This window comes from Podarcis muralis, chromosome 15 (assembly GCF_964188315.1).
Source record: "Podarcis muralis chromosome 15, rPodMur119.hap1.1, whole genome shotgun sequence".
Lineage (NCBI taxonomy): Eukaryota > Metazoa > Chordata > Lepidosauria > Squamata > Lacertidae > Podarcis > Podarcis muralis.
This window is the reverse complement of record NC_135669.1, coordinates 44,598,132-44,624,419: the sequence shown is the minus strand read 5'-3', so window position 1 is coordinate 44,624,419 and position 26,288 is coordinate 44,598,132. Positions and strand designations below refer to the sequence as shown.

Genomic DNA, 26,288 nt, shown 5'->3' with positions numbered 1-26,288 from the left:
GCACACCGCGCTCCGCCACATCCGGTTCCGCGGCGCCGCGCCTGCGCAGTGGCTGCGATCTGCGTCCCGAGGGTGGCGTTGGTGGCGGCCATTAGAGTTTCCCGAGGCGCTGGGAGAGAAGCGGCGGCAGCGAGAGAGAAAGCGGGACCCGGAGAGGAAGAGCCGGGCAGCCCCCCTCGCGGAGGGGACAGGTATGCAGAGAGAGGCGGGCCTTGGGGGAAACCGGAGTGGCCGATTCGGATTAACGGCTCCACATGCGCCAATCCGGATTAAGGGCCGCACCTCCCCGGGAGAAGCGCCCTGAGGGACGTTTTAAATGTGCGTGCAAAATACGGCACGACTAATTTATGCGTGGAGCGTGTGTGTGTATGCATACGTGTGTGTATATATGTTTGTATACACGTACAGTATGTATAAGTATGCATATGTGTGTGTGTGTGTGTGTGTGTATATATATATATATAATGTATAGACATACACACGTCACTTTTGTGTACCTACACACACACACGCGCGCGCACACACACACACACACACACACATATATGTATATATATATGTATACGTAGGGACGCGGGTGGCGCTGTGGGTAAAACCTCAGCGCCTAGGGCTTGCTGATTGCATGGTCGGCGGTTCGAATCCCCGCGGCGGGGTGAGCTCCCGTCTTTCGGTCCCAGCTCCTGCCCACCTAGCAGTTTGAAAGCACCCCTAAGTGCAAGTAGATAAATAGGGACCGCTTACTAGCGGGAAGGTAAACGGCGTTTCCGTGTGTGGCTCTGGCTCGCCAGAGCAGCTTCGTCACGCTGGCCACGTGACCCGGAAGTGTCTCCGGACAGCGCTGGCCCCCGGCCTCTTAAGTGAGATGGGCGCACAACCCTAGAGTCGGACACGACTGGCCCGTACGGGCAGGGGTACCTTTACCTTTACCTTTATATGTATACGTATTTGTACGGCTGATGTAATTCTATTTGTAAGACACCCACACTCCAGCACACGAGAGTCTGCATGCAACTAAGCTTTACTTGGAGGAGGACACCCCCCCCCCAGTGAGTCACGCCCTTTGGGTCTTTCAGGAGGTCTCCTCTGAGTAGGGCTGACCTTGGCGCAACTCACATACACACACACATTTCTAAATGTTGAAATGTGCCCTCATTTGTTTGCATGTGCCATTTTTGTGGGCGTGTTTTGGATGTGCTTTGATATTTATATTTAAAGGAACTGGTGAGGGAGCTGTAGTCCTGCAGCCTCTGGAGGGCACCCGGATGGCTCCCGCTGATCAACCTCATCAGATGGACGGACCAGGGGTGTGATACTGCCTTGGCCTCTTAGCCTGAGGCTTTGCCAGGCCTCCTCAGATGAAAAGTAAAACATGGGAAACACTGATTTTCTTGTAGTGTAAATCTTCCTGCAGAACATATTCCACAGCTTTGTAGGATATTCTTCCTCATGACGGATTTCTGGGATTTTTTAATGCTTTTCTGTCTCTCCGCAGAGGTGGTGTGTTTGGGGAGTGGAGGTTGGAGCGTGGGAAGTGCAGTGCAGTGGAATTCACACCCCTTGGAAGGAGGAGCACCCACTTCTCTCTCCCTGATTTGCTTTCTCTTCGCAGCCCTAACTCCTCAACATGGCAGGCGTGTTCCCTTTCCGGGGGCCCTGCCCCCCAATGCCTGCTCCCTTGACCCCACTGCCTGACTACATGTCTGAAGAAAAGCTGCAGGAAAAAGGTATGGCTGTGGCAGGATCTGTGTGCCTATTTGAGAGGGAGGGAGGCCTGTCTTTCTTCCGCTTAGACCCTGGGGGGGTTGCCCTCTTGGACGGAAAGGCATTCGTTGCAAATAGCTCTCCAGGGTTTCAGTAAGAGCACCTTCCCCAACTCTCCCTGGAGAGGGCAAGGATTGATGCTGAGACCTGGCCTGCTCCCCTTCCAGCTCGCAAGTGGCAGCAGCTGCAGGCCAAGCGCTATGCCGAGAAGCGGAAGTTTGGCTTTGTGGATGCGCAGAAGGAGGACATGCCGCCAGAGCACGTGCGGAAGATCATCCGGGACCATGGGGACATGACCAACAGGAAGTTCCGGCATGACAAGCGGGTCTATTTGGGGTGAGAAGGGGAGATGGTGACCTCGGGCAGTTTGGGGGTGTGGGGTGTTTCTGGCGTTGCTTATGTTGGGGAACAGCCAGGCCTTTGAAGGGGTGGGAGGCTGAATTGATTCTGGGAGCTTTTGGCAGAATCCTTTATGCTTTTTACTGGGAGGATCTCCAAGTTAAGAACTTCGAAGAAGCCCTGAACTGAATTGGACAGAAGGCCCAGCAACCTGTTTTCCCACATGTGGAGGCACTGACCTTCTTTGGCTTCTCAACAACTGGTCCTAAGAGGCAGACTGCCTCTGAATGTGGAGATTTAATTTAGCCATTAGGACTAGCAGCCATTGATAGCTTTACTTATTTCACCCTATTCAGTGGCTGCCTGTTCACTGCAAGTGCTTTACAGCTCTGCCTTGAACTTTCAGTGACCTGAAGTCAGCTGATTGACAGGTGGGCAGCCCCATCCATCTGTCAGAAGTGGCCAGCAGAGGGTTGGCCACTCCTGGATCTGGCCCTCTTAACTTGATCCAATTCCCCCTCCCCAAAGTCTTATATTTTGCAAGCAAAGCTTAAGGCATTGAAACCGTCAAGGTTGCCAGATGCAATACATGCAATTGACATCCATTCACTGTTACCCATTCATGAAACAACCCACAGAAAATTAAAAGTACTACAATTTTTTTCCTGGAAAATGTACCTGCAGAGCTTTGTGGTTGTGTGTTGGCTGCTAACAGCAAGTCAGCTAACCCTGATGATAATAAAGCTTCTGACTGCCAGTTGCTGAAAATGGCAGGAAGGGAGATTTTGTGCTCACTTCCTGCTTAATAATAATAATAATAATTTATTATTTGTATCCCGCCCATCTGGCTGGGTTTCCTCAGCCACTCTGGGCTGCTTGTGGTCTTCTTCCCTTTGGGGCGTCTGGTTGACCACTGTGAGGACAGGGTGCTGGACTAGACAGGCCCCCTTTGGCCTGATCCAGCATGGCAGGCCTTTTCTGATGTTTGTATGACATTTGTAAGGACTGGCCCAACCTTTAGAGCCTGTTTTAGCTTTGCTTTTCCTCCCTCTTAGTGCCCTCAAATACATGCCCCATGCAGTCCTGAAGCTTCTGGAGAACATGCCGATGCCCTGGGAGCAGATTCGCGACGTCCCTGTCCTGTACCACATCACGGGGGCCATCTCCTTTGTCAACGAGATCCCGTGGGTGATCGAACCAGTCTACATTGCCCAGTGGGGGTAAGTAAGGTCTCCCATCTGGCTCCAGGGGCTTGGTCTTGCAATGTGCATCTCAGCCCCTGACCCTCACGATCTGCTCCAGGTCCATGTGGATCATGATGAGGCGGGAGAAGAGGGACCGGCGGCATTTCAAGCGCATGCGCTTCCCGCCCTTTGATGATGAGGAGCCACCTCTTGACTACGCTGACAACATCCTGGACGTGGAGCCCCTGGAGGCCATCCAGCTGGAGCTGGATCCCGAGGAGGACGCCCCAGTCCTGGACTGGTTCTACGACCACCAGCCTCTGAAGGACAACCGCAAGTGGGTACCATCTTGCCTGGGCTCATGGCTAAAGCAGAAAATCCTCTATGTCAGGCTCTGTACAGAAGGCAGGGATGGAGAGAGTGGGACCAGGTAGAGAGGGAGTCAACCAGAAGGGGGTCTTTATGGGCATCGAATTATGCTACCCCAAACAAGGCATGGCGACTGGCAGTGATTGAGAAACCTGCAGAATAGGCAGAAGACAAATTAGGGGGCTTAAAGGCAAGTTGCTAATTTCTGTATCAGTTTCCATTTATGGAATTTGCATCATGGCAGCAAGGAACCTCTCTCCCGATTCTCATAATTCTTTGTGGTCCTCCATTATTCGCAAACACTTTGAGCCCTCAGCGTGAGTTTTCCAAATAACCTGGATCCTAAAAGTCTACCTTAAAGACTGAATGTGTCATCATGTACTATCTCCTTCTGGTAACTCTCCACTCTCCTCCCTACCCTGGATTCTGGATCCTAATCCCTTTCTTAAAAAAAATATTTAATCAATTTTTTGATACAAACATCAACCGCAAAACACACATACAACAAAAACCATAATACCAGTAATAACACAATTTGACAATTCAGATTTGGATACACTGATATACCTATGACTACACCTTTTTAAACAATATTTTCCCACCTCTCTCTCCTCCTTCTACTTCCCACCACTATCTGCCTTATCGCTTAAATACTCGTTCCAGAGTCTTCATATTTATCCATTCTTATTTTGCGTCATCATGCAATTCGCTCATATGTAGCTAATCTGTTCATATTATCAATCCATGTGCTCAATGGAATCTTTTTGCAGCTCTTCCAATTCATCCAATTCATTGCTTCTAATATAGCACGGTACATCCGTTTTTTAATCCCTTCTTTGATTTTTCTGCAGAAACGTACCAGGATTGTGTTTGTTGAATTATGCTTTTTGTTTCATCATGTTTGTTAAAAATGAAATTACTGGGGGGGGGGGGAAGCTTCACTAGGGCTTGAAAAAGGTGCTGCTGGAGAGCTTTGGGAAGTGTCAGTCAGGGTGGCTGAGAGGTGATGCACTTGCTATTTTGGCTTGGGAGAACAGCCTGCACTCTCAACAGTCCCTTTCTCCAAGGCTGTACCTTTGTGTCTTCGGCTGGAGAAGGGAGAGCTCTGAAGGTACACATGGGTTGACTTTCAGCTGGGCCCAGTAGGTACCTTCAAAGCCCTCCTTTGGGAAGCTGTGTGGAACTCAGGACTAGATCTGTGCCTTCCCCAGATGTAGGCTCCCCATCAGTTCCAGCTGGGACCTCTGAGAATATCCTGCTTTTGGTGACTGAAGCGTTCCTTGCCTCTGTTGCTAAGCACTGCCAGTTTGACCTGCAAAAATACCACGCCAGGTTCTGTGTGCAAGGCCTGGTTTCTGCTGTGGGGAGAGGAAGGAGAATGGGTTTGAAAGTTGGCTTTCTGCTCTGGGCCTGCAGATACGTCAATGGTTCCACCTACCAGCGCTGGCAGTTCACCCTCCCCATGATGTCCACCCTCTACCGCCTGGCCAACCAGCTCCTCACGGACCTTGTGGACGACAACTACTTCTACCTGTTTGACCTGAAGGCCTTTTTCACCTCCAAGGCCCTCAACATGGCCATCCCAGGGGGGCCCAAGTTTGAGCCCCTGGTCCGAGACATTAACCTGCAGTAAGTGGGAGCCTTTTTCCCTGGGGGTGGGAGGGAGATTTGGTGTTTTAGGACCAAGACTGCTTTTGGAGGAAGCCGATCTTGGGTTCACTGCCCTTGGACCGTTTCAGGTGTCTTTTGACGGGGCACAGAGGTGGGGTGCTGAGAACCACTGGGGGACAGTCGCTTGACCTGTGTGGCAGTGAAAGCAGGCTTTGAGTGGGCTCAAAGGAGAGGTAGCAGGCTGCTGTTTCCAGGGAGATCTCTCCAAGGCCAGCTTGCGGCAGGGAAGGAGCGGGCTGCCAGGCTTGTTCCCCTGCCCCATAAAGCCCTGGACCTGACCACCCGCCTCCCTTCTGGTCCAAACAGGGATGAGGACTGGAACGAGTTCAACGACATCAACAAGATCATCATCCGGCAGCCCATCCGGACAGAGTACAAGATCGCCTTCCCCTACCTGTACAACAACCTTCCCCACCACGTCCACCTCACCTGGTGAGATTTTGAGGGTGGGTGGGGCCAGTTGCAGGGTGGGGACGGGAGGGAAGGAGGAAGTGGTGGAGGGCACAGCTCTGCCTGACGTCACCTGTTCCACGCAGGTATCACACCCCGAACGTCGTCTTCATCAAGACGGAGGATCCAGACCTGCCAGCTTTCTACTTCGACCCCCTCATCAACCCCATTTCGCACAGGCACTCTGTTAAGGTGGGCTCATGGATCCAGTGAGGAGGGGGACATTTATTCATTAGTGGGAGGGTGAGGCCACCCTGCCTTTCTGCCTTGAAAGTGGGTAGAGCAAAGAATGGAAATTTCCTACACACTTGTCCCCCCATCTATCCTCCGTCCAGCAAGGAAGAGGCATCAGAAGGGCAGAAGGGCCTGAGCTTCCCCACAGCACTTACAAAGGAAGGCAGGCAGGGAGGCTCACTTAAACAACTCCCTAAATGTTTGCTGGCAGTTTCTGGAGGGTTTTTGTGTGCTCCGGTTTCTCCTTCCAGAGCCAGGAGCCGCTCCCTGATGACGATGAGGAGTTTGAGCTCCCGGAGTTTGTGGAGCCCTTCCTGAAGGAGACACCCCTCTACACCGACAACACAGCCAATGGCATCGCCCTCCTCTGGGCCCCTCGGCCCTTCAACCTGCGCTCTGGCAGGACCCGCAGGGCCCTCGACATCCCCCTCGTCAAGAACTGGTAAGGGGACTCTTAGAAACACATTTCCCAAGGGCATTTTGTAGGTGGAACTGGGAGAGACTCCTGCCTGAAATCCAGCGGAGCTGCTACCAGTCAGTGTAGACAGTACTGAGCTAGGTGGACCAAGGGTCTGACTCAATATAATGCAGCTTCCTGTGTTTCTTTTAGTGGACATGACTAACTTGGGTCCCTTAAATTCAACATGCCTTTGAGCAGGACTTGGTGAGATACAACTGAGGGTGTTTTTTCAGTTGTTCCGTTGTAAATCCTTGAAGTGCTAACTTAGTGGTGGTAAACTTCCTGGAGCTCTCGCTGGAGAAGTAAAACACGTTACTGTATCTTATTTTACTTTGTAAGATTTATACACTGCTTGATTTTAAAAACACACTCAAAGTGATTTACAGAAAAGGTAAACAATGAAATAATCATTAAGAAAAATTAAAAGCAATAGACATTCGAAAAGTGAGAACATCCTTCTAAATATCTGGGTAGGCTTCTTTAAATAGGAATGTTTTTAGCAGGTGCCAGCCTGATATCAGTAGGCAGGGAGTTCCAAAACTTTTTGCCTTTGACTCCCAGGTACCGAGAGCATTGCCCTGCCGGGCAGCCCGTCAAAGTCCGCGTCTCTTACCAGAAGCTGCTCAAGTACTACGTCCTGAATGCTCTCAAGCACCGACCCCCCAAGGCCCAGAAGAAGAGGTGAGTGGCCCTCCCTGGAGGGGAGTCCGTAGCTCAGTGACAGAGGGTCTGCTTTGCAGGCATAGGGGTCCTTGTTCAAGCCCCAGGGTGTCAGGAGGTGATGGGAACTGGGCCTAGTGGACCAGGCAGCTTCCTGCACCTTGATGTGACACACAGCCTGCCTGCCCCTCCTCTCTCCCCTCCAGGTACCTCTTCCGCTCCTTCAAGGCCACCAAGTTCTTCCAGTCGACCAAGCTGGACTGGGTGGAGGTGGGGCTGCAGGTCTGCCGCCAGGGCTACAACATGCTCAACCTCTTGATTCACCGCAAGAACCTCAATTATCTCCACCTGGACTACAACTTCAACCTGAAGCCCGTCAAGACCCTCACCACCAAGGTGCCGGCTCTCTTCCCCAACAGGGGCTGACGACCTTCTCCAGTCAGTGAGGGGCCACAACACAGCCCCTTCCCGAGTCCCATTCTGGTCACACTTCATCCGTGAACGGGATTGTGGGTAGCCGCTGCCAGTCGAGTCATGGGAAGATGGAGCTGGCCTTCCCTGTCAGCCAGCTCCTGCTCCTAGCCTGATTTGGGGAGGGGGCTTGGCAGCTGCTGCGGGACCCTTGGGCAGCTTCTTCAGCGCAGTTGCTGTTGGGGGGTTCTGCACAGCACACCTCTCCCTCTTTGTCTGCAGGAGAGGAAAAAGTCCCGCTTTGGCAATGCTTTCCACCTTTGCCGGGAGGTGCTGCGCCTGACCAAGCTGGTGGTGGACAGCCACGTCCAGTACAGGCTGGGCAATGTGGACGCCTTCCAGGTAGGTCATTGCCAGCCCAGCCCTTTTTCTGCTGCCGAGAAGGAATGTAGCAGAAGAACGCAAGGAGAGCCTTCGGGATCAGTTCAGAGGGGCCCCGTAATAGTCCAGCTTCCTGTCTTTGTAGCAGCCAGCCAGCTGCCCCTTAATCCACAAGCAGGATCCTAGCACCAGAGTCCCCTCCCCTTCAGCGTTTCCCAGCAACTGGCATTCGGAAGCATTGCTGCCTCTGACGGGGGGCGGGCAGAGCATGGCCATGCTGGCTAGGAGCCATTGATTGCCATTATCCCCCATGAATTTTTCCGGTCGTCTTTGACAGCCTATCTAGGTTAGCGGCCATCACAGCTGGGTTCAGGGTTGCCCTCAGGGGTCCCCCCCCCCTTCGGGGCATAAGAGGATGCTCAACTAGATATGCCCCCCCCCCAGTGTGACTCTTCAGTCCTGAAAGGAGATGCATGTCACTTGCAGAGGCTGTGCAAGTGCCCCCCCATTGTAACATATTGGCCTCCTCTCTCTCTAATCCCCAACTGCCCCCCTCTGCCCGCAGCTTTCAGACGGCCTCCAGTACATCTTTGCCCACGTGGGGCAGCTGACGGGGATGTACAGGTATAAGTACAAGCTGATGAGGCAGATCCGGATGTGCAAAGACCTGAAGCACCTCATCTATTACCGCTTCAACACGGTGAGTCCAGCAGGGAGCCCGGATGGGGGGTTGCAGCTGAGCTGGAAGGTGGAAGCGGGGGGAGGAACGCTGATCTGCTGGATTCCCCCACTTCAGTTTTTTAACATGCTTTTCCTGCCCCCTTCTAGGGGCCGGTGGGGAAGGGTCCTGGCTGCGGCTTCTGGGCGCCCGGCTGGCGCGTCTGGCTCTTCTTCATGCGAGGCATCACTCCCCTGCTGGAGCGCTGGCTGGGCAACCTCCTGGCCAGGCAGTTCGAAGGTGAGCAGATGGGGAGGGAAGGGGGGGTTTATGTCCGTTTTGTGCCGCCTTTCAGCCAAGGAGGCTCCCAAGATTAAGAAGGTGCCAAATAACGCAACTACAAATGGCAGAAATTCAAAGCATACCAGCAATATTGAAATCCAAGCACACCTGTGTTTGTGCTAGAAAAAGAGCGTTCCCTGCAAAAATGTTAAGAGACAACGAGGACACCTGAGTAGCATCTCTGCCTTATAAGGTTCTTGGTTTGTCTGGGGTTTCCTGAGCCATCTGGGTGGGAGTCTTTGGGGGCTGTTTCCAGAGTTCTCTCTCCCCCCCCCCCCCCCGGCTGCATAGCTGTTTGGCTGGCCTCGTCTTTCCTTCCCTGACCAACCTTTCCTCCCTCCCTTCTTAGGCCGTCACTCCAAGGGGGTGGCCAAGACTGTCACCAAGCAGCGTGTGGAGTCCCACTTTGACCTGGAGCTGCGCGCAGCCGTCATGCACGACATCCTGGACATGATGCCCGAGGGGATCAAGCAGAACAAGGCCAGGACCATCTTGCAGCACCTGAGCGAAGCCTGGCGGTGCTGGAAAGCCAACATCCCCTGGAAGGCAAGTCCCTCGTGGCCCCTGGCTGCCCCCCAACCAAACACCCATATAGGACATTGGGAGCTGCCTTATGGAGTCTGACCCTTGGTCTACCTGGCCCACTGTTGTCCACACTGACTGGCAGAGGCTCCCCAGGGTTTCAGGCAGGCCTCTCTCCCAGTTAGAGAATGAAAGAGTTGGAAGGGACCCCACACCCTGCAACGCAGAAATCTCAGCTAACGAATCCCTCAGCAGGTGGCCACCTAACCTCTCTTTAAAAACCTCCAAGAAAGGAGAGTCCTCCACCTTTCCAGGGAGTATGCGCCTTTCTCAGAACTTGAATCCATTGGCTTGGGTCCTGCCCTCCAGAGCAGCAGAGAACAAGCTTGCTCCACCTTCCCTGCGACGGCCCTTGAGATATTTGGGCTCTCAGTCGCCCCTTCTCCAGGCTAAACATCCCCAACTCCCCAGGTTGTATCAGGACTTGCTGGGGATTGAACCCAGGATCAATGATCCTGTCCTCCTTCCACCTGATGCCAACTCCTCCAGGCAGCCTGCCCTCTGTCCTTCCTGTCTTAGAAATCTGTATTTTATTGAACTTCACAGAATAATAAAAAGCATAGACAAAACCAGAACTTGGAGTACATGTACAGTGGTGCCTCGCAAGACGAAATTAATTCGTTCTGCGAGTTTTTTCGTCTTGCGAATTTTTCGTCTTGCAAAGCACGGTTTCCCATAGGAAAAATAGTGATGGCATCATTGCTGCTCTACCAATTGAGCTGTCCCATGAGAGCCACTCTGGAATCCAGATTAAGTTTCTGGCCATCCAGAAAACATCCTCGAAGTCAAGTCGCAACTGCACCTCTTCAAGCAATGCACCCTGGGTATTAACGGTTTTAAGAAAAATGAAACAAACTTGCAAGTTTTTCTCTTGCGAAGCAAGCCCATAGGGAAATTTGTCTTGCAAAGCAACTCAAAAAACCAAAAACCCTTTCGTTTTGCGAGTTTTTCGTCTTGTGAGGCATTCGTCTTGCGAGGTACCACTGTATCTTTGACCTTATGCAGCATAGGAAAGGTCCTGTCCCACCCGGTGACCTCTCCCTCCCTCCCCCTGCCAGGTGCCAGGGCTGCCGACCCCCATTGAGAACATGATCCTGCGCTACGTGAAGGCCAAGGCCGACTGGTGGACCAACACGGCGCACTACAACCGCGAGCGCATCCGGCGCGGAGCCACCGTGGACAAGACAGTCTGCAAGAAGAACTTGGGCCGCCTGACGCGGCTGTACCTGAAGGCAGAGCAGGAGCGGCAGCACAACTACCTGAAGGTGGGGCCGGGTGGAGTGGGGCGGGGGGCTGTGGGGCGGGGTGGCGGAGAGACCCCTGCCTGACTGTGTGCCTGCTGTGCCTCCCCCACAGGATGGCCCCTACATCACGGCAGAGGAGGCCGTGGCCGTCTACACCACCACCGTCCACTGGCTGGAGAGCCGGCGCTTCTCGCCCATCCCCTTCCCCCCGCTCTCCTACAAGCACGACACCAAGCTGCTCATCCTGGCCCTGGAGAGGCTCAAGGAGGCCTACAGGTGAGCCAAGGGGAGGCGGGAGGGCATAGGCCACATTGCGGGGCCCAGACAGCGCTCTGGTCCAATGCTGGTGGCTACCAGCCACAAGGGCTATGCATCACTGCTGAATAGCTGCTGGTGGAAGCTGCAGGAGGGGAGAGGGGGGCTCTTGCCAGTGTGGTGTAGTGGTTAAGAGCGGTGGACTCGTAATCTGGTGAACTGGGTTCGATTCCCCGCTCCTCCATACGCAGCTGCTGGGTGACCTTGGGCCAGTCACACTTCTCTGAAGTCTCTCAGCCCCACTCACCTCACAGAGTGTTTGTTGTGGGGGAGGAAGGGAAAGGAGAATGTTAGCCGCTTTGAGACTCCTGAAGGGGAGTGATAAAGCGGGGTATCAAATCCAAACTCTACTACTTCTTCTTGCGGTCCTGCTTGGGGGCTTCCCTTTGGGGCACCTGGGGGGCTGCTGTGAGAATGGGATGTTGAGCCTGATCCAGCAGCCAGGCTCTTCTCAAGTTCTTATGGTGGCCTTGGGGAACCCTGCTTTCTGAGGAATTGTGGCCGTTGAGGAATGCCTGCCCTTCCATGAAATGTGACTTCCTTTCCTCCCTCCCATGCAGTGTGAAGTCTCGGCTGAACCAGTCCCAGCGGGAGGAGCTGGGCCTCATTGAGCAGGCTTACGACAACCCCCACGAGGCCTTGTCCCGCATCAAGCGACACTTGCTGACCCAGCGAGCCTTCAAGGAGGTGAGGCTGTTGGAGGGGGGAGCGCCTAGAGGGCCTCAGCATCCCCAGCGTGGCGTCCTTGGGGCGCCCTTCCCTCGCCCCCTGCTGGCTGACTCCTCTTCATCCTCTTTGGCCAGGTGGGCATTGAGTTCATGGACCTCTACAGCCACCTCGTCCCGGTCTATGATGTGGAGCCCCTGGAGAAGATCACAGACGCCTACCTGGACCAGTACCTGTGGTACGAGGCCGACAAGAGGCGCCTCTTCCCGCCCTGGATCAAGCCGGCAGACACGGAGCCCCCTCCGCTGCTCGTCTACAAGTGGTGCCAGGGTGAGCCCTCTGGGGAGAGGGGGCCTGGGGCGGGGGGCTTCTTGGTTGTGCTGTGTAGGAAGTTGCCTGGTACTAAATCAGGCTGTGGGTCCATCTGGCTCTTCTTTGTCGGCAATGACTGGCAGAGGCACTCCAGGGGTTCAAGTGTGGGGGGGTTGCCTTTCCCAGTCATACCTGTAGATGCCATCACAGGTGCTCTTGTCCGTGGGAAGCATCCATGGATCCAGCCCTCTGAGCAGCCTCTGTCTCCTTTGAGAGAGGGCTGAGGAAGGCCTTGGCTGTTGAACTGTCAGCCCCTGAGCCTATTCCTTGACTCCAGTTCCGCCAGGGGGGCTTTGAGCAGGGCACAGCTGGCCTCGGGGGTTCCTTCCTTCCCTTCCTTCCTTAGCAGGATGGAACTGGATTGAGCTGGGCTCCTTCTCTTCCCGCCCTCCCTTCCCTTCCAGGCATCAACAACCTGCAGGACGTGTGGGAGACCAGCGAGGGCGAGTGCAACGTCATGCTGGAGTCTCGCTTTGAGAAGATGTACGAAAAGATTGACCTGACGCTCCTCAACAGGCTCCTGCGCCTCATTGTTGACCACAACATTGCCGACTACATGACAGCCAAGAACAACGTGGTCATCAACTACAAGGTGGGGCCTGGGGGCGTCTTCCTCTGAGGGCCCAGGGCCTCCTTCACGCAGGCGGAGCCTGAGCTTGGCTGGCTGGGGCTTGTGCCCCCCGGCTGACCTCTCTCTTTCCTCCCCCAGGACATGAACCACACCAACTCCTATGGCATCATCCGCGGCCTGCAGTTTGCCTCCTTCATCGTCCAGTACTACGGCCTGGTGATGGACCTGCTGGTGCTTGGCCTGCATCGCGCCAGTGAGATGGCCGGCCCCCCGCAGATGCCCAATGACTTCCTCAGCTTCCAGGACATTGCCACCGAGGTGGCCCACCCCATCCGCCTCTTCTGCAGATACATTGACCGCATCCACATCTTCTTCAGGTACTGGGGGCCGTGGAGGGAGCAGGAGAAGGGGGGGGGAGCTCCTGCAGATAGGTGGCTCCAGGAGGAACGCCAATGAGATGAGGAGGGGCCCTCGTAGCTGCGTGGCACAGAGCCCCTGCTTGGCATGCAGAAGGCACTGGGTCCCGTTCCTAGTGGCGCCTCCAGGAAGGGCTGGGAAAACCTCCCTGCCTAAAATCCTGTAGAGATGCTACCAGCCAGTGTTGGCAACACTGATCTGGATGGACTGATGGGGCGGCGCAAGGCAGCTTCCTACGACCCCATTGCTGAACTGGAAAGACCCCCCTCCGCACACGGCCTGCCCATGTCCAGCTTTGCCCTGAAGGGTGATGTGTCCTGGTGGTGTGGAGTTCTGACCCTCCTGACTTTGCCCTCTGCTGCTTCCTCAGGTTCACTGCCGACGAGGCAAGGGACCTGATCCAGCGCTACCTGACGGAGCACCCGGACCCCAACAATGAGAACATCGTCGGCTACAACAACAAGAAGTGTTGGCCCCGAGATGCCCGGATGCGGCTGATGAAGCACGACGTCAACCTGTGAGTGGCTGGCTCCGGGGTCAAGTGGACGGGCCGGTTGCCCTCCTGGCTCTGTGGCCAGAAAGTGGGTGGGTTGTGGGGCCTGCCTGGGCCAGGGGATTGACACCTCTTCCCTCCTGCCAGGGGCCGGGCCGTCTTCTGGGACATCAAGAACCGCCTGCCGCGCTCGGTCACCACGGTGCAGTGGGAGAACAGCTTCGTCTCCGTCTACAGCAAGGACAACCCCAACCTGCTCTTCAACATGTGCGGGTTCGAGTGCCGCATCCTGCCCAAGTGCCGCACGAGCTACGAGGAGTTCACACACAAGGACGGCGTCTGGAATCTGCAGAACGAGGTGGGGGCAGAGGGCGGACTGTGTTTGGGGAACAGTCCCCTTTGGGTTCAGAGAGGCCACGGCCAAGTCAGTCCATGGGAGGTGGTGCTTACTTTTGCATGCTGGTCGATGGAAATCACATCCATGTTCCCCTTTTGGGCTTCACTTTGAGGCATCTGGTTCACCACTGTGTGGAAGTTTGGGCAATGATGGGGCCCCCTTGGCCTAATCCACCTGCTGCAGGCCTCTTCTGATGACTTTCAAAGAGAATTAGACAAGTTCACAGACAGGGCTGTGTTCTTTCTCCACTGCTGGAGACAGAAGGGCAGGGAGTGAATCACCAGTGCAGGGAATGCTGCTTGTGGGCTTTCCTTTGAGGGTGCCTAGTTGGTCAGTGAGAGAATAGGATGCTGTGCTAGGCAGAATCATTATGGAGTTGGAAAGGACTCCCTAATCTGACCCCTGTGATGCCGGCACGGCTAAAGAATCCCTGGCTGGTGGCCCCAAACTTCCAAGGAAGGAAAGTCCACTGTCAGAAAGTTCTTCCTGAGGTTTAGTCCTTTGGCCTGACCCAGCACTGCAGGGCCCTCCTGAAGTCCTTGCTCTGGCTACTCTTTCAGGTGACCAAGGAGCGGACGGCTCAGTGCTTCCTGCGGGTGGACGATGAATCCATGCAGAGGTTCCACAACCGGGTCAGGCAGATCCTGATGGCCTCCGGCTCCACCACCTTCACCAAGGTCAGGAGAGGAGCATGTCTTTGGGCCTGGGGTGCGTTTGTGTGGTCTCAGTGCAGAGCCTCTGAGGGCTGGCTCTCCCCTCTCTGCTTTCCAGATCGTGAACAAGTGGAACACGGCCCTGATTGGGCTGATGACCTACTTCCGGGAGGCCGTGGTGAACACCCAGGAGCTGCTGGACCTGCTGGTGAAGTGCGAGAACAAGATCCAGACTCGGATCAAGATTGGCCTGAACTCCAAGATGCCCAGCCGCTTTCCGCCGGTCGTCTTCTACACCCCCAAGGAGCTGGGGGGCCTGGGGATGCTGTCCATGGGGCACGTCCTCATCCCCCAGTCTGACCTCAGGTGAGCTGGGAGGCCGGGTGGGGAGGGAGGGAGCGGAAAGACCTTCCGGCAGGGACTTCTCTCCACCCACACCTTCTCCCCTCTTCCCCACAGGTGGTCCAAGCAGACGGACGTGGGCATCACCCACTTCCGCTCGGGGATGAGCCACGAAGAGGACCAGCTGATCCCCAACTTGTACCGCTACATCCAGCCATGGGAGAGCGAGTTCATTGACTCCCAGCGGGTGTGGGCCGAGTATGCCCTCAAGAGGCAGGAGGCCATCGCTCAGAACAGGTGCGCTCGAGAGGCAGGAGGGCGCCTCTTTCTCCTCCTCCTCCTCCTCCTCCTCCTCCTCCTCCCTCCCTGGTGGGGCAGGAGAAGAAGAGTGAGGAGCCAGCTGCAGCCTTGTCTCTCCCCCTCTCCTTCCCAGGCGCCTGACTCTGGAGGATTTGGAGGACTCGTGGGACAGGGGCATCCCTCGCATCAACACCCTCTTCCAGAAGGACCGCCACACCCTGGCCTACGACAAGGGCTGGAGGGTCAGGACGGATTTCAAGCAGTACCAGGTAGGAGGGTCCCTGGCTTCCACAAACCTGTCCCCAGTGCCCTCTCACCCTGCCCTGTAAAAAGCATCGTTCAGAAGAGCAGTCTGCACAACCCAGCCAAGGACGGTGGTAACACATCAGAATTCAGTAACAATTAATTGTACATTTGTTCAAAACAAAATTGAAATTACTAAGCTTAATTAATTCAACAAAACTGATAAATGTCATCTGGTGAGCCCAGCTTTTCAGAGTCTGGCAGTTATTTTCACCTCCTGTAGGGAACTCCCCTGCCCCACTGGGCTAGGGGGGAACTGGGGGCCCATGACCAACCCTTCCCTCTTTCTCTTACAAGGGCTGGTGGCTTGGCAAGTGACAAAACCTTCCCTCCCCCCTAAACTGCCCAGGGGTGCTGAGCCCTCTGCTCTTGTTCCTCTCCGCCTGACGCTACTCCTTCTCTAACGTTCTCCCCCTGCCCCTTCCAGGTCCTGAAGCAGAACCCGTTCTGGTGGACCCACCAGCGCCACGACGGGAAGCTCTGGAACCTGAACAACTACCGTACAGACATGATCCAGGCGCTGGGCGGGGTGGAGGGCATCCTGGAGCACACCCTCTTCAAGGGCACCTACTTCCCAACCTGGGAGGGTCTCTTTTGGTAAGGAGGATCAGGAGTGTGGAAGAGAGAGGTCAGAAGACCCTTGCGCGACTCCAGCCCTGAGCTCAGGCCTCACCCTGCCTGTGTTTTGCTTCTAGGGAAAAGGCTTCCGGGTTTGAGGAGTCCATGAAGTGGAAGAAGCTGACCAACGCCCAGCGCTCAGGTCTCAACCAGATCCCCAACAGAAGGTTCACCCTCTGGTGGTCTCCCACCATCAACAGGGCCAACGTGAGTCTCCTACTGGCTTGGGGGGCGGGCGGCTACTCCTGAGTCATCTCTTGAGGGGCAGCTGGTGAGGACATCAACTCTGTCTCTCCTCCGCACCTCCCAGCTTTCCACTTCTGAGGTTTTGTGGCACTTCCTCCCTTTTCCTGAACATCTGCCCTTCTCCTTGCAGGTATACGTGGGCTTCCAGGTGCAGCTGGACCTGACAGGCATCTTCATGCACGGCAAGATCCCCACGCTGAAGATCTCCCTCATCCAGATCTTCCGGGCCCATTTGTGGCAGAAGATCCATGAGAGCATCGTCATGGACTTGTGCCAGGTGAGGAGGCGGCCAAGCGGGGCGGAAGGAGCAGCCCTATGCTTAGTCTCTGGCCTTGGTCAGTCTAGCTCAGGCTGCCCCCTCTGACTGGCAGCAGCGTCTCTCCGGGGTTGCAGGCTAGTGGATTTTCTCCACCACCACTGCCCTCCTTGGAGATGCTCTCGGGGTGAACCTGGGACATTCGGAGCCCCAAGTGGAGGGAAAACCACCTCCTCTGCTCCAGCCAGTTCCAAGCTGCTCTTAAGGGGGTTCTCTGGCTTCTGTTCTGCCCCCCAAAAGGAAAATGGGAAGGCACCAAATGGGGGGGGGGGGCAGAGGCTGTAAGAGGGTTTGTTTAGCAAACCTTCCGGCACAGCGAATGAGTCTCTAGGCTTTGCAGAAACCTCTTAAACCTCTGGGTGAGACAGGACTCAGGGGGATCCTTCTGTTGCTGCTGCCTTCTTGGGGGAGTGGTGGTGACTTCTGGGCCCACGGGGCTGTTCTGAGTGGTCCACTTCTCCCCAGGTGTTTGACCAAGAGCTGGACGCCCTGGAGATTGAGACAGTGCAGAAGGAGACGATCCACCCCAGGAAGTCCTACAAGATGAACTCCTCCTGCGCAGACATCCTCCTCTTCGCTTCCTACAAGTGGAACGTCTCCCGTCCCTCCCTGTTGGCAGACTCCAAGTGAGTCCATCTGCTTCTTCCCACTGAGGGCAAGCGGGGATGGAGGGGGGGGGAGGAGGAGGGACCCCCCCTTGGGGTGGCAGCAAGGCTCCTGGGCTTGCCAAGTGCCATGCCAACGGCTGCCTGCTTCCTGTGCAGGGACGTGATGGACAGCACCACCACCCAGAAGTACTGGATCGACATCCAATTGCGCTGGGGCGACTACGACTCCCACGACATTGAGCGTTACGCCCGGGCAAAGTTCCTGGACTACACCACAGACAACATGAGCATCTACCCGTCTCCCACCGGCGTCCTCATCGCCATCGACCTGGCCTACAACCTGCACAGGTGAGGGGGTGGGAGGGTGTTTTCCAGGGGATGCAAAGTAGGTTGGGGTCCCAGCAGGTTTTGGGGGCTCGCCTCTTAATAGGAACCTAAGAAGAGCCTGTCTGCTGGATCAGACTGGTCCCGTCTAATCTCCTTTGGGAGAAACACAGGGTAGCCCAGGTGGGTTGGCAGGGAATCGCCCTGTAGACACGCAGAATGCCTGGCTTAAAAGCAATTATGCTAAAGGTGAGGGGGCTGGGAAACCCTGTCAAAAGAAAACACATCACCTCATACATAAACACCATGAAACCCCACACGGCCTTCTTACAAGAAGTTCACAACTCACCCAAATGAATCAAACTCCTGAGCGAAACCTGCTTCAGTCAACAGTGGGTAGCACTCAGATCAGGAAAAGCTCATGGAGTAGCCATAGTACTCAGAGACTTGAATTTTTAATTATTATTTTATTTATACCCCACCCATCTGGCTGGGTTTCCCCAGACGCTCTAGGTGGCTTACAGCATATATAAAACATAGTAAAATATCAAACACTAAAAGCCACAACAGTGCTAAAAGACAAAGGAGGCGGATTCGTTTTCGCTAAAGTTGACAAAACTAAACTGACATTTGGCTTCATATATGGCCCTCTGAGAGAAAGGGCAGGATAGAAGTTTAGATAAAGCAAAAATAAACAGCCCAGCACCTTGATGCCCTAGGGAGAAGCTCACAAACAAGGTCTGAGCATCTCCGCACAGTCTGCACCTTGTCCTCCAGCGACCGGGATTCAGAAGCAGACCTCCCCCGGCAGCGGAGGGAGTCTGCTGCTGCCAGCAATCAGTGGTAGCCTTGTCCCCTTCCGTGAATTTGAGCAATCCTTTAGAGGAAGAGCCTGGCTGCTGGATCAGGCCCAGAGGGGCCCATCTCCTCCATCTTTGCACAATAGCCAGCCAGATGCTATCATCGGAAGCCCATGAGCAGGACCCTGGGCAACAGCATGCTCCCTTCTTGCGATTCCCTTCAGCTGCTGTTACTCAGAGGTCGAGCATAGCTATAGTTACCTGCACCCCACCCATAAGCTTCTCCTGTGACTACCAAAAAGTAGATAAGCAAGTCAACCATACCAGACCCCGAGCTTTCTTTGGTCCACAGAATGGGTCCCCATATAGGTGACTGCGACCGCCCTGGAGGAACGGGAGTGTCTGTGCAGCCAGCTGTGTGGAAGGGAGGGGAGGGGCTGGCCCTGACCTGTGACCCTGACCTTCCCCCTGCTTGGCTTCCCCAGCGCCTACGGGAACTGGTTCCCCGGGAGCAAGCCCCTGATCCAGCAGGCCATGGCCAAGATCATGAAGGCGAACCCGGCTCTGTACGTCCTGCGGGAGCGGATCCGGAAGGGGCTGCAGCTCTACTCCTCCGAGCCCACCGAGCCCTACCTGTCCTCCCAGAACTACGGGGAGCTCTTCTCCAACCAGATCATCTGGTTTGTCGACGACACCAACGTCTACAGGGTCACCATCCACAAAGTGAGAGCCACCACTGACCCTGCGGGCTGGGAGGAGGCGGCCTGTCCGCGGCCTGAGAAATCTGCCAGTGCTGCTGTAACCTTCCTTGAACCGGAGGGGGGAGGGAGGGCAACGGAGGGTCTAGACACTCAAGGGCTTGTTCTTTCCCCTTCCAGACCTTTGAAGGGAACCTGACGACCAAGCCCATCAACGGGGCCATCTTCATCTTCAACCCCCGGACGGGGCAGCTCTTCCTGAAGATCATCCACACCTCCGTGTGGGCGGGGCAGAAGCGGTTGGGCCAGGTGAGGAGGCGGGGCCTGTGCATGCGCCAGAGTTTTAAAAGGAGCCATTGGGCCAATGGCAGGGCTGGTTCTTTACTCAGCGCCTTCTCTTCCTTTTCTCCCTCCCCATCCCTTTTCCAGCTGGCCAAGTGGAAGACGGCTGAGGAAGTGGCGGCCCTGATCCGCTCCCTTCCCGTTGAGGAGCAGCCGAAGCAGATCATCGTCACTCGGAAGGGCATGTTGGACCCTCTGGAGGTGGGCTGGGGTCTTTGTCTTGGGGTGGGGGTGACTCCCTTGGCACCTGCAGAGTCTGCTCTCCTCCAGGTGGCGCTGGAGACCTCTGGCCCCACCCTGCTCTCCTGACCCACCTCTCTTCTCTTCTCTCTCTCTCCCTCCTCCCAGGTGCACTTGCTGGATTTCCCCAACATCGTCATCAAAGGCTCGGAGCTCCAGTTGCCCTTCCAGGCCTGCCTGAAAGTGGAGAAGTTTGGGGACCTCATCCTGAAGGCTACAGAGCCCCAGATGGTGCTCTTCAACCTCTACGACGACTGGCTGAAGACCATTTCCTCCTACACGGTGAGGCTGGGGTGGGAGAGCCCCTCCAGCAGAAACTGGCGTCTGCCGGGGGCTTGGAGCATGGTGGCACCTCCTCTGGCCGAGCTCTGGAGGCTTCCCAGAGAAGGAGTCCCTCCCCAGCAAGATCCAGCCGCAGATGCTCACCCTTTGAGGCGTACTTGCATCCCTGTTCACCCATCTCCCCCTCTCTCTGCCTGCAGGCCTTCTCCCGCCTGATCCTCATCCTCCGGGCTCTGCATGTGAACAACGACCGGGCCAAGGTCATCCTGAAGCCAGACAAGACCACCATCACGGAGCCTCACCACATCTGGCCCACCCTGACGGACGAGGAGTGGATCAAAGTGGAGGTGCAGCTGAAGGACTTGATCTTGGCCGACTATGGGAAGAAGAACAAGTAAGAGGCTCCCTAGCCTTTTCAGCCAGAGGGACACGTTCCTTCTTTGGGGCGGGGGCAAGCACATGCCTCTCGTGGAGGGGCATACGAGGAATGGATGCAGAAGATGTGCGCAGGGTCCATGTCGGTTCTTGTGGAGAGAGGCAGTCCTTGAGGCATTGCACTCTTTGGACCTCCCTGAGCTGACCCCCTTCTCCCCCATCTTGGCACCAGCCGCAGTTTTTAAGAAGCAGAGGGAAGGAGGGAGGTTTGTCCTGCTGCCTTAGCAGGTGCCATGGTAGGAGAGTGTCTCCCGGCCTCTGCCTGCCCGATCTCACCTTTCCTGGCTCCTCTCTCGCCAGCGTGAACGTGGCCTCCCTGACGCAGTCTGAGATCCGGGACATCATCCTGGGCATGGAGATCTCTGCCCCTTCACAGCAGCGCCAGCAGATCGCCGAGATCGAGAAGCAGACCAAGGAGCAGTCGCAGCTGACGGCCACCCAGACACGGACCGTGAACAAGCACGGCGATGAGATCATCACCTCCACCACCAGCAACTACGAGACCCAGACCTTCTCCTCCAAGACAGAGTGGCGCGTCAGGTGGGCAGCCGAGGGGCTGGCGGTGGCAGCAGCAGATGTGGCCTTGGGTGAGGCGGGGGTGTGTCTGGGTCCTCCAGTAACCCCCTTCCTCTTCCTCCTCGTCTCCCCCCAAACAGGGCCATCTCCGCTGCCAACCTCCACCTGCGGACAAACCACATCTACGTCTCGTCGGATGACATCAAGGAGACAGGCTACACTTACATCCTTCCCAAGAATGTTCTGAAAAAGTTCATCTGCATATCGGACCTGCGTGCTCAGGTGCCCTGGCCGGTGGTGGTGAAGGCGGGGGTGGTGGTGGTTGAGGGAGTAACGGACTTGGGCCCTGGGGGGGGGGGGAGTCTTTGCTCTCTCTCTCTGTGCCCCATGGCTCTTTTCCCCTCCTCCCAACTAACTGGCTGGCTGCGTTCTTGCCCACATTCTGTTCCCCTCCTGATCTCACTGATACCCGCTGCCAGTATTATTCCACAGCAGAAATGTTTTAAATGCTAGGAATTTTCTCTTTGGGGATAGGGAGGAGTCCAGAATAACACAGTGTCAGCCAGTAAAATTGTGTGTGACAAAGACAAATAGTTAATTAGAGAGGGAGGAGGCTTTATAACTAGGCCAGAAGTTGGTCATAAAATTGACACAACTTTCAGTTCTCTTTTCCTCATGAAAACTAACACTCCAGAACATCACAACTGTTCTTCCTGTTGTGTTTTGTGTACAATGTCAGTGCAACGTAGACGGCACGGCTCTGATGTTTTTGTCATATACTGTGAAGCTTTGCTGCCCCCTGAATTCCAGCTCAACCTTCTCTACCCCTTGGGTCTTCTTGCTGTCATTGTGGGGATCATCTGCAGGCCTCCAGATGATGCCGGACTCCCAACTCCCAGCAGCCAGCAAGGCCAGGGACCAGGGGTGGTGATGATGATGGGAGTTGTAGGTCAGCAACCACTGGAGGGCCAGTCATTCCCCCGCCTGTTTCACTGGATCTGATGTTTCCCTGCGTGTACCTTGAACCCTCGTTCCCTTCCTGTCCACTGACCTATTACATCCAACTTGGTTCTGTGGGGCTTCCTGGGCCTTTTGCCTCCTGGGGGCTGCTTTGCCAAAGCCTTTCACTGAGGCTGGTGTGCCTTTTCTTTCTTCCCCCTCCCAGATTGCAGGATACCTGTATGGGGTGAGCCCTCCAGACAACCCCCAGGTGAAGGAGATCCGGTGCATCGTGATGGTGCCTCAGTGGGGCACTCACCAGACCGTCCACCTTCCTGGCCAGCTGCCCCAACACGAGTATCTCAAGGTGCGTCTGGCCTGGGCACCCCAAACGCAGCAGGGGAGGCGGCTCTGGGTGTCTTGGTGATGGGCCTTTATCTTGTGCCTCTGGGGGAGGAAGTCAGGAGTGGTTAATGCAGCAGCAACACAGTTCTATCCTTGAATTTTTGAATCATTCCAAGGTGATTTAGGAACATGACTAAATAATAAGGTCTGTGGTCTTTTTTTAGAAAACACAGGCCTTGGGTGTTAGTCGCATCCCAGCAGAGATTTGCTGCTCCTTCTTGCTTTGTGCTGCTTCTGGTCACCCACCAGTGGGCTGGAGGGGGCAGAGGAACAACAGAGCCCCACGGCAGGGCACAGCGGCTTGGGCCTGCCTGTGTTCCTTGTGGAGATGTCTGCCTCACTCTGTCCGTTAGCCAACGGCGCCCCACCCCACCCCCTTTGGGAAGCCTCCCCCTGCCGTCAGCCCTGGAAGGAGTCAGCGATGACTTTCTCTCAATTTTTCAGGAGATGGAGCCCCTGGGGTGGATCCACACGCAGCCGAATGAGTCGCCCCAGCTCTCCCCACAGGACGTCACAACCCATGCCAAAGTCATGGCCGAGAACCCCTCTTGGGATGGCGAAAAGACCATCATCATCACCTGCAGGTGAGTCCCAGAGGCAGGAGAGGCTGTGGGCCCTGCTTGGAGGCTGGAGCAATCACTATCGCACCTGGGCAGTGTGCTTGGGCGCTGGGCGTCTTGGATCCCCTTGGAGGGCACAAGTGGGAACTGGGCTCTGCTGAGGAGGGGGGCAGAACAGAACTTGCCCTGTTCCTTGTCTTCACCCCGGGTTTCTCCCCTGCCCAGCTTCACCCCCGGCTCCTGCACCTTGACGGCCTACAAGCTGACCCCCAGCGGCTACGAGTGGGGCAGGCAGAACACCGACAAAGGGAACAACCCCAAGGGCTACCTGCCCTCTCACTACGAGAGGGTGCAGATGCTGCTCTCCGACCGCTTCTTGGGCTTCTTCATGGTGCCAGCGCAAGGCTCTTGGAACTACAACTTCATGGGTGAGTTGAGGCGGAGGGGTTTCTGCTGCGATGGCCCATCCCATAATGAGCCTCTTCCTCTTCTCTCCAGGCTGATGGGCCTGTGACCTAGAAGCAGCTCTTCCTGGTTAGCCTTCTCTCTGGTCAAGACCCGCCCCCTTCCCTCCCCAGGATCTTTCCCCCCAGACTGAGCTCTGAGCTTTTGTGTCGCCCGCAGCTTGTTCTGGTGGCAGAGATGAGGCTGCTGAGCAAACCAGCCAGCTGTGCCCACCACCCCACCTGCGCCTTCGCTTCCTGCCAGGCAGGATGTAGCCGTTCTGCTCAGAAAGGAAACGGAGGGGAGGAGGGCAGTCTTACTTCTGCCCTTCCTGCTGAGCAGCAGAATCAGCCTAGGCCAGGGATTGGGGGCGGGGGCAAGAGATCTGTGGCACTTGATATGTTGTTGGACTCCCTGCTCCGACCAGCCCTGGCTGCTGGGAGTCCATAAAGCACCTGGAGGCGCCACAGAACTCCCCATGTCGGCCTAGCCTCAGCCCCGCCTTGATGTTTTCTCACCATCCATTCCTGGCACCAAAGCAGGAGCCATTGAAGCTGGTAAAAGGAAGGACTTCTTCATGCAGCGCAGACTGTGGAACTCACCCCCACAGGAGGCAGGGATCGCCACCCACTTGGATGGCTTTAAAAGAGGATTAGAGGGCAATCGAGGATGTGGGGGGCAGGGGCTATCGATGGCCACGAAGCCACAGTGGCTGTTCTCTGCCTCCAGACACCAGTTGCTAGAAACCCCGGGGGGGGGGGGGAGAGTTGCTCTTGTGTTTGAATCCTGATTGCTGGCTTCCAACAGGGGCATCTGGGTGGCCCCTACGAGAAGAGGAGGCTGGACCAGATGGGACTGATGGTGGTGTTTGTGTCTCCCCCCCCCCTGCAGGTGTCCGTCACGATCCCAACATGAAGTACGAGCTGCAGTTGGCGAACCCCAAAGAGTTCTACCACGAGGTCCACCGCCCCTCTCACTTCCTCAACTTCGCCCTCCTGCAGGAAGGGGAGGTGTACTCTGCTGACCGAGAGGACCTCTACTCCTAGGTCCAGGGTGGCCGAGGGAACTAGAGGCTCGCTGGCCAAGACTGAGAACTGTTGACATTCAACAGTGCCTGCCATGTTTTACCTTCTCCCCTTTCTCACCTGCCCAGTTAATGTTCAGCATCTCCCTCCCCCGCCCCTTTTAAGGTTTCAGAGTCAAGTCACTTTACAACACTTGTGTAAAGTGTGTGTATTGGTTGGTATGTGTGTGTGTATAGTGCCTGCTTCTGAGTGTAGTTCCACGGTTGTTTAATAAAAATTTTGTATAAATGGGAGCTTTGTGTGGTCTCTCTCAGCAGGTGGGGAACAGCAGAGGGTGTTGTTAATCACATTTGTATTCTGCCCTATACACATAGACCTCAGAACAGTTCACAACATACAAATTACAATATAAAAACACAATATAAAAACAAAGACAGCTCAATAGCCTCCCTGCTTCCACAAGGGGGTTGGCAGCAATGTAAGTCACATCCCATTGCCAGAAAGGTTTTCAAGGAGATTAAATTTTGCCCTCCAAGCCGGGGAAGCCCTAATTTCTGTGATGGTGTTACATGCAGGAGGCCCCAAAGTCAGTCTCCCAGTGGCATGTCTTGGTAGTGCTTTGAGAGACCGTCCCTCTGGCCCACCTGAAACCCTCAAGAGCCACTGCCAGCCAGTGTTGGCAGTACTGAGCCAAGTCGCTCAAGGACTGGTTCCTTATAAGGCAGCTTCCTAGGCTCAGATACGGAGTGGCCCAGGCTCAGCATTGGGGCTCTGGTAGGCAGAAGGTTCAATCCCCAACAGCAACTCCACTTAAAAGCCACCTGCTGATACGAAAGACTCCTCTAGAGAGCTGCTGCCAGTCAGAGCATGTTGAACAGGGTTAGATGGTCGAAGAGTGCTGCTGCCACACAGAAACTTCTTGTAGGTCCTCCTTTGCTCAGGGCTGCCAAGAAGCCACCTGCTGCCCGGACCCTCCCCTGGGCAATGAAACTGGCCACAAGCCAAGACTCTTAAGGCAGCCGCCACCACAAGTTTCTGGAAGCTGCAATCAGGAATAATGTGGCTGTTGCGCTGAGTCCTGCTTGCAAGCTTCCCTTTGGGGAGTCTGGCAGCTGTGGGAAACAGGACACTGGCTGAGGGAGGTGGGCCTCATCCAGGCTTTTTGCCTTCTGAAAGAAACACTGGCCTCCTACCCTTAGCTGCCACCAATTGGGCTAGGATAAGCTTGCCAGGAAATCCCCAGCAGTGCAGTGCAATGGTTAGAGTGTCAGGCGAGGGCATTGGAAACCCCTGCTGAGCCGTCAAGTTCACGGGGTAACCTTGAGCAGGTCGCCGCTTGTGAGGATAAAGGGGATGGGGCCCCTTTCAACTCCTCGGAGGGAAAGTTTGCGGAGTGACGCAAGAACGATGCCATGGCATTTCTGCCACCTACGCCTCCCTTTCACAGGGGAAAAACGGACGGCGTTATTTTGGCACCACCAGAATCATAGAATCATAGAGTTGGAAGAGACCCCAAGGGCCATGGAGTCCAACCCCCTGCCAAGCAGGAAACACCATCAGAGCACTCCTGACATATGGCTGTCAAGCCTCTGCTTAAAGACCTCCAAGGAAGGAGACTCCACCACACTCCTTGGCAGCCAATTCCACTGTCGAACAGCTCTTACTGTCAGGAAGTTCTTCCTAATGTTTAGGTGGAATCTTCTTTCTTGTAGTTTGGATCCATTGCTCCGTCTCCGCTTCTCTGGAGCAGCAGAAAACAACCTTTCTCCCTCCTCTATATGACATCCTTTTATATATTTGAACATGGCTATCATATCACCCCTTAACCTCCTCTTCTCCAGGCTAAACATGCCCAGCTCCCTTAGCCGTTCCTTCCCGCGCTGCTTTTCCCTCGAAGGAAAAAGCCCCCCGAAGC

The 26,288-nt window shown here is 55.5% G+C and overlaps 1 protein-coding gene across 1 annotated transcript; it reads left to right on the top strand.

Moving 5' to 3' along the window:
- The first annotated feature begins 74 nt into the window (after nt 1-74).
- PRPF8 (pre-mRNA processing factor 8) lies at nt 75-24,666 on the top strand. Its single transcript, XM_028708346.2, has 43 exons — nt 75-191; nt 1,610-1,724; nt 1,929-2,097; nt 3,156-3,320; nt 3,403-3,621; nt 5,070-5,282; nt 5,631-5,756; nt 5,861-5,966; nt 6,260-6,450; nt 7,030-7,149; nt 7,335-7,524; nt 7,822-7,941; nt 8,486-8,620; nt 8,749-8,878; nt 9,270-9,466; nt 10,561-10,767; nt 10,859-11,022; nt 11,622-11,748; nt 11,865-12,057; nt 12,504-12,691; nt 12,809-13,047; nt 13,458-13,604; nt 13,728-13,938; nt 14,538-14,654; nt 14,749-14,996; nt 15,090-15,269; nt 15,406-15,541; nt 16,003-16,172; nt 16,271-16,400; nt 16,570-16,716; nt 17,221-17,381; nt 17,520-17,711; nt 18,973-19,210; nt 19,366-19,494; nt 19,615-19,728; nt 19,876-20,049; nt 20,250-20,443; nt 20,785-21,024; nt 21,141-21,282; nt 22,166-22,306; nt 22,789-22,928; nt 23,130-23,332; nt 24,240-24,666. The coding sequence occupies exons 2-43, from the start codon at nt 1,625-1,627 to the stop codon at nt 24,392-24,394; spliced, it is 7,008 nt and encodes a 2,335-aa protein (XP_028564179.1). The 5' UTR covers nt 75-191; nt 1,610-1,624; the 3' UTR covers nt 24,395-24,666.
- The last annotated feature ends 1,622 nt before the right edge of the window (nt 24,667-26,288 follow it).

Excerpts from the sequence above, each read along its gene's own strand:
- PRPF8 (XM_028708346.2), top strand. The coding sequence starts at position 1,625 with ATGGCAGGCGTGTTCCCTTTCCGGGGGCCCTGCCCCCCAATGCCTGCT. Across the intron at positions 6,451-7,029 it reads ATCCCCCTCGTCAAGAACTG|GTACCGAGAGCATTGCCCTG; the intron begins GTAAGGGGACTC and ends TTTGACTCCCAG. Across the intron at positions 22,929-23,129 it reads ACCATCATCATCACCTGCAG|CTTCACCCCCGGCTCCTGCA; the intron begins GTGAGTCCCAGA and ends TCCCCTGCCCAG.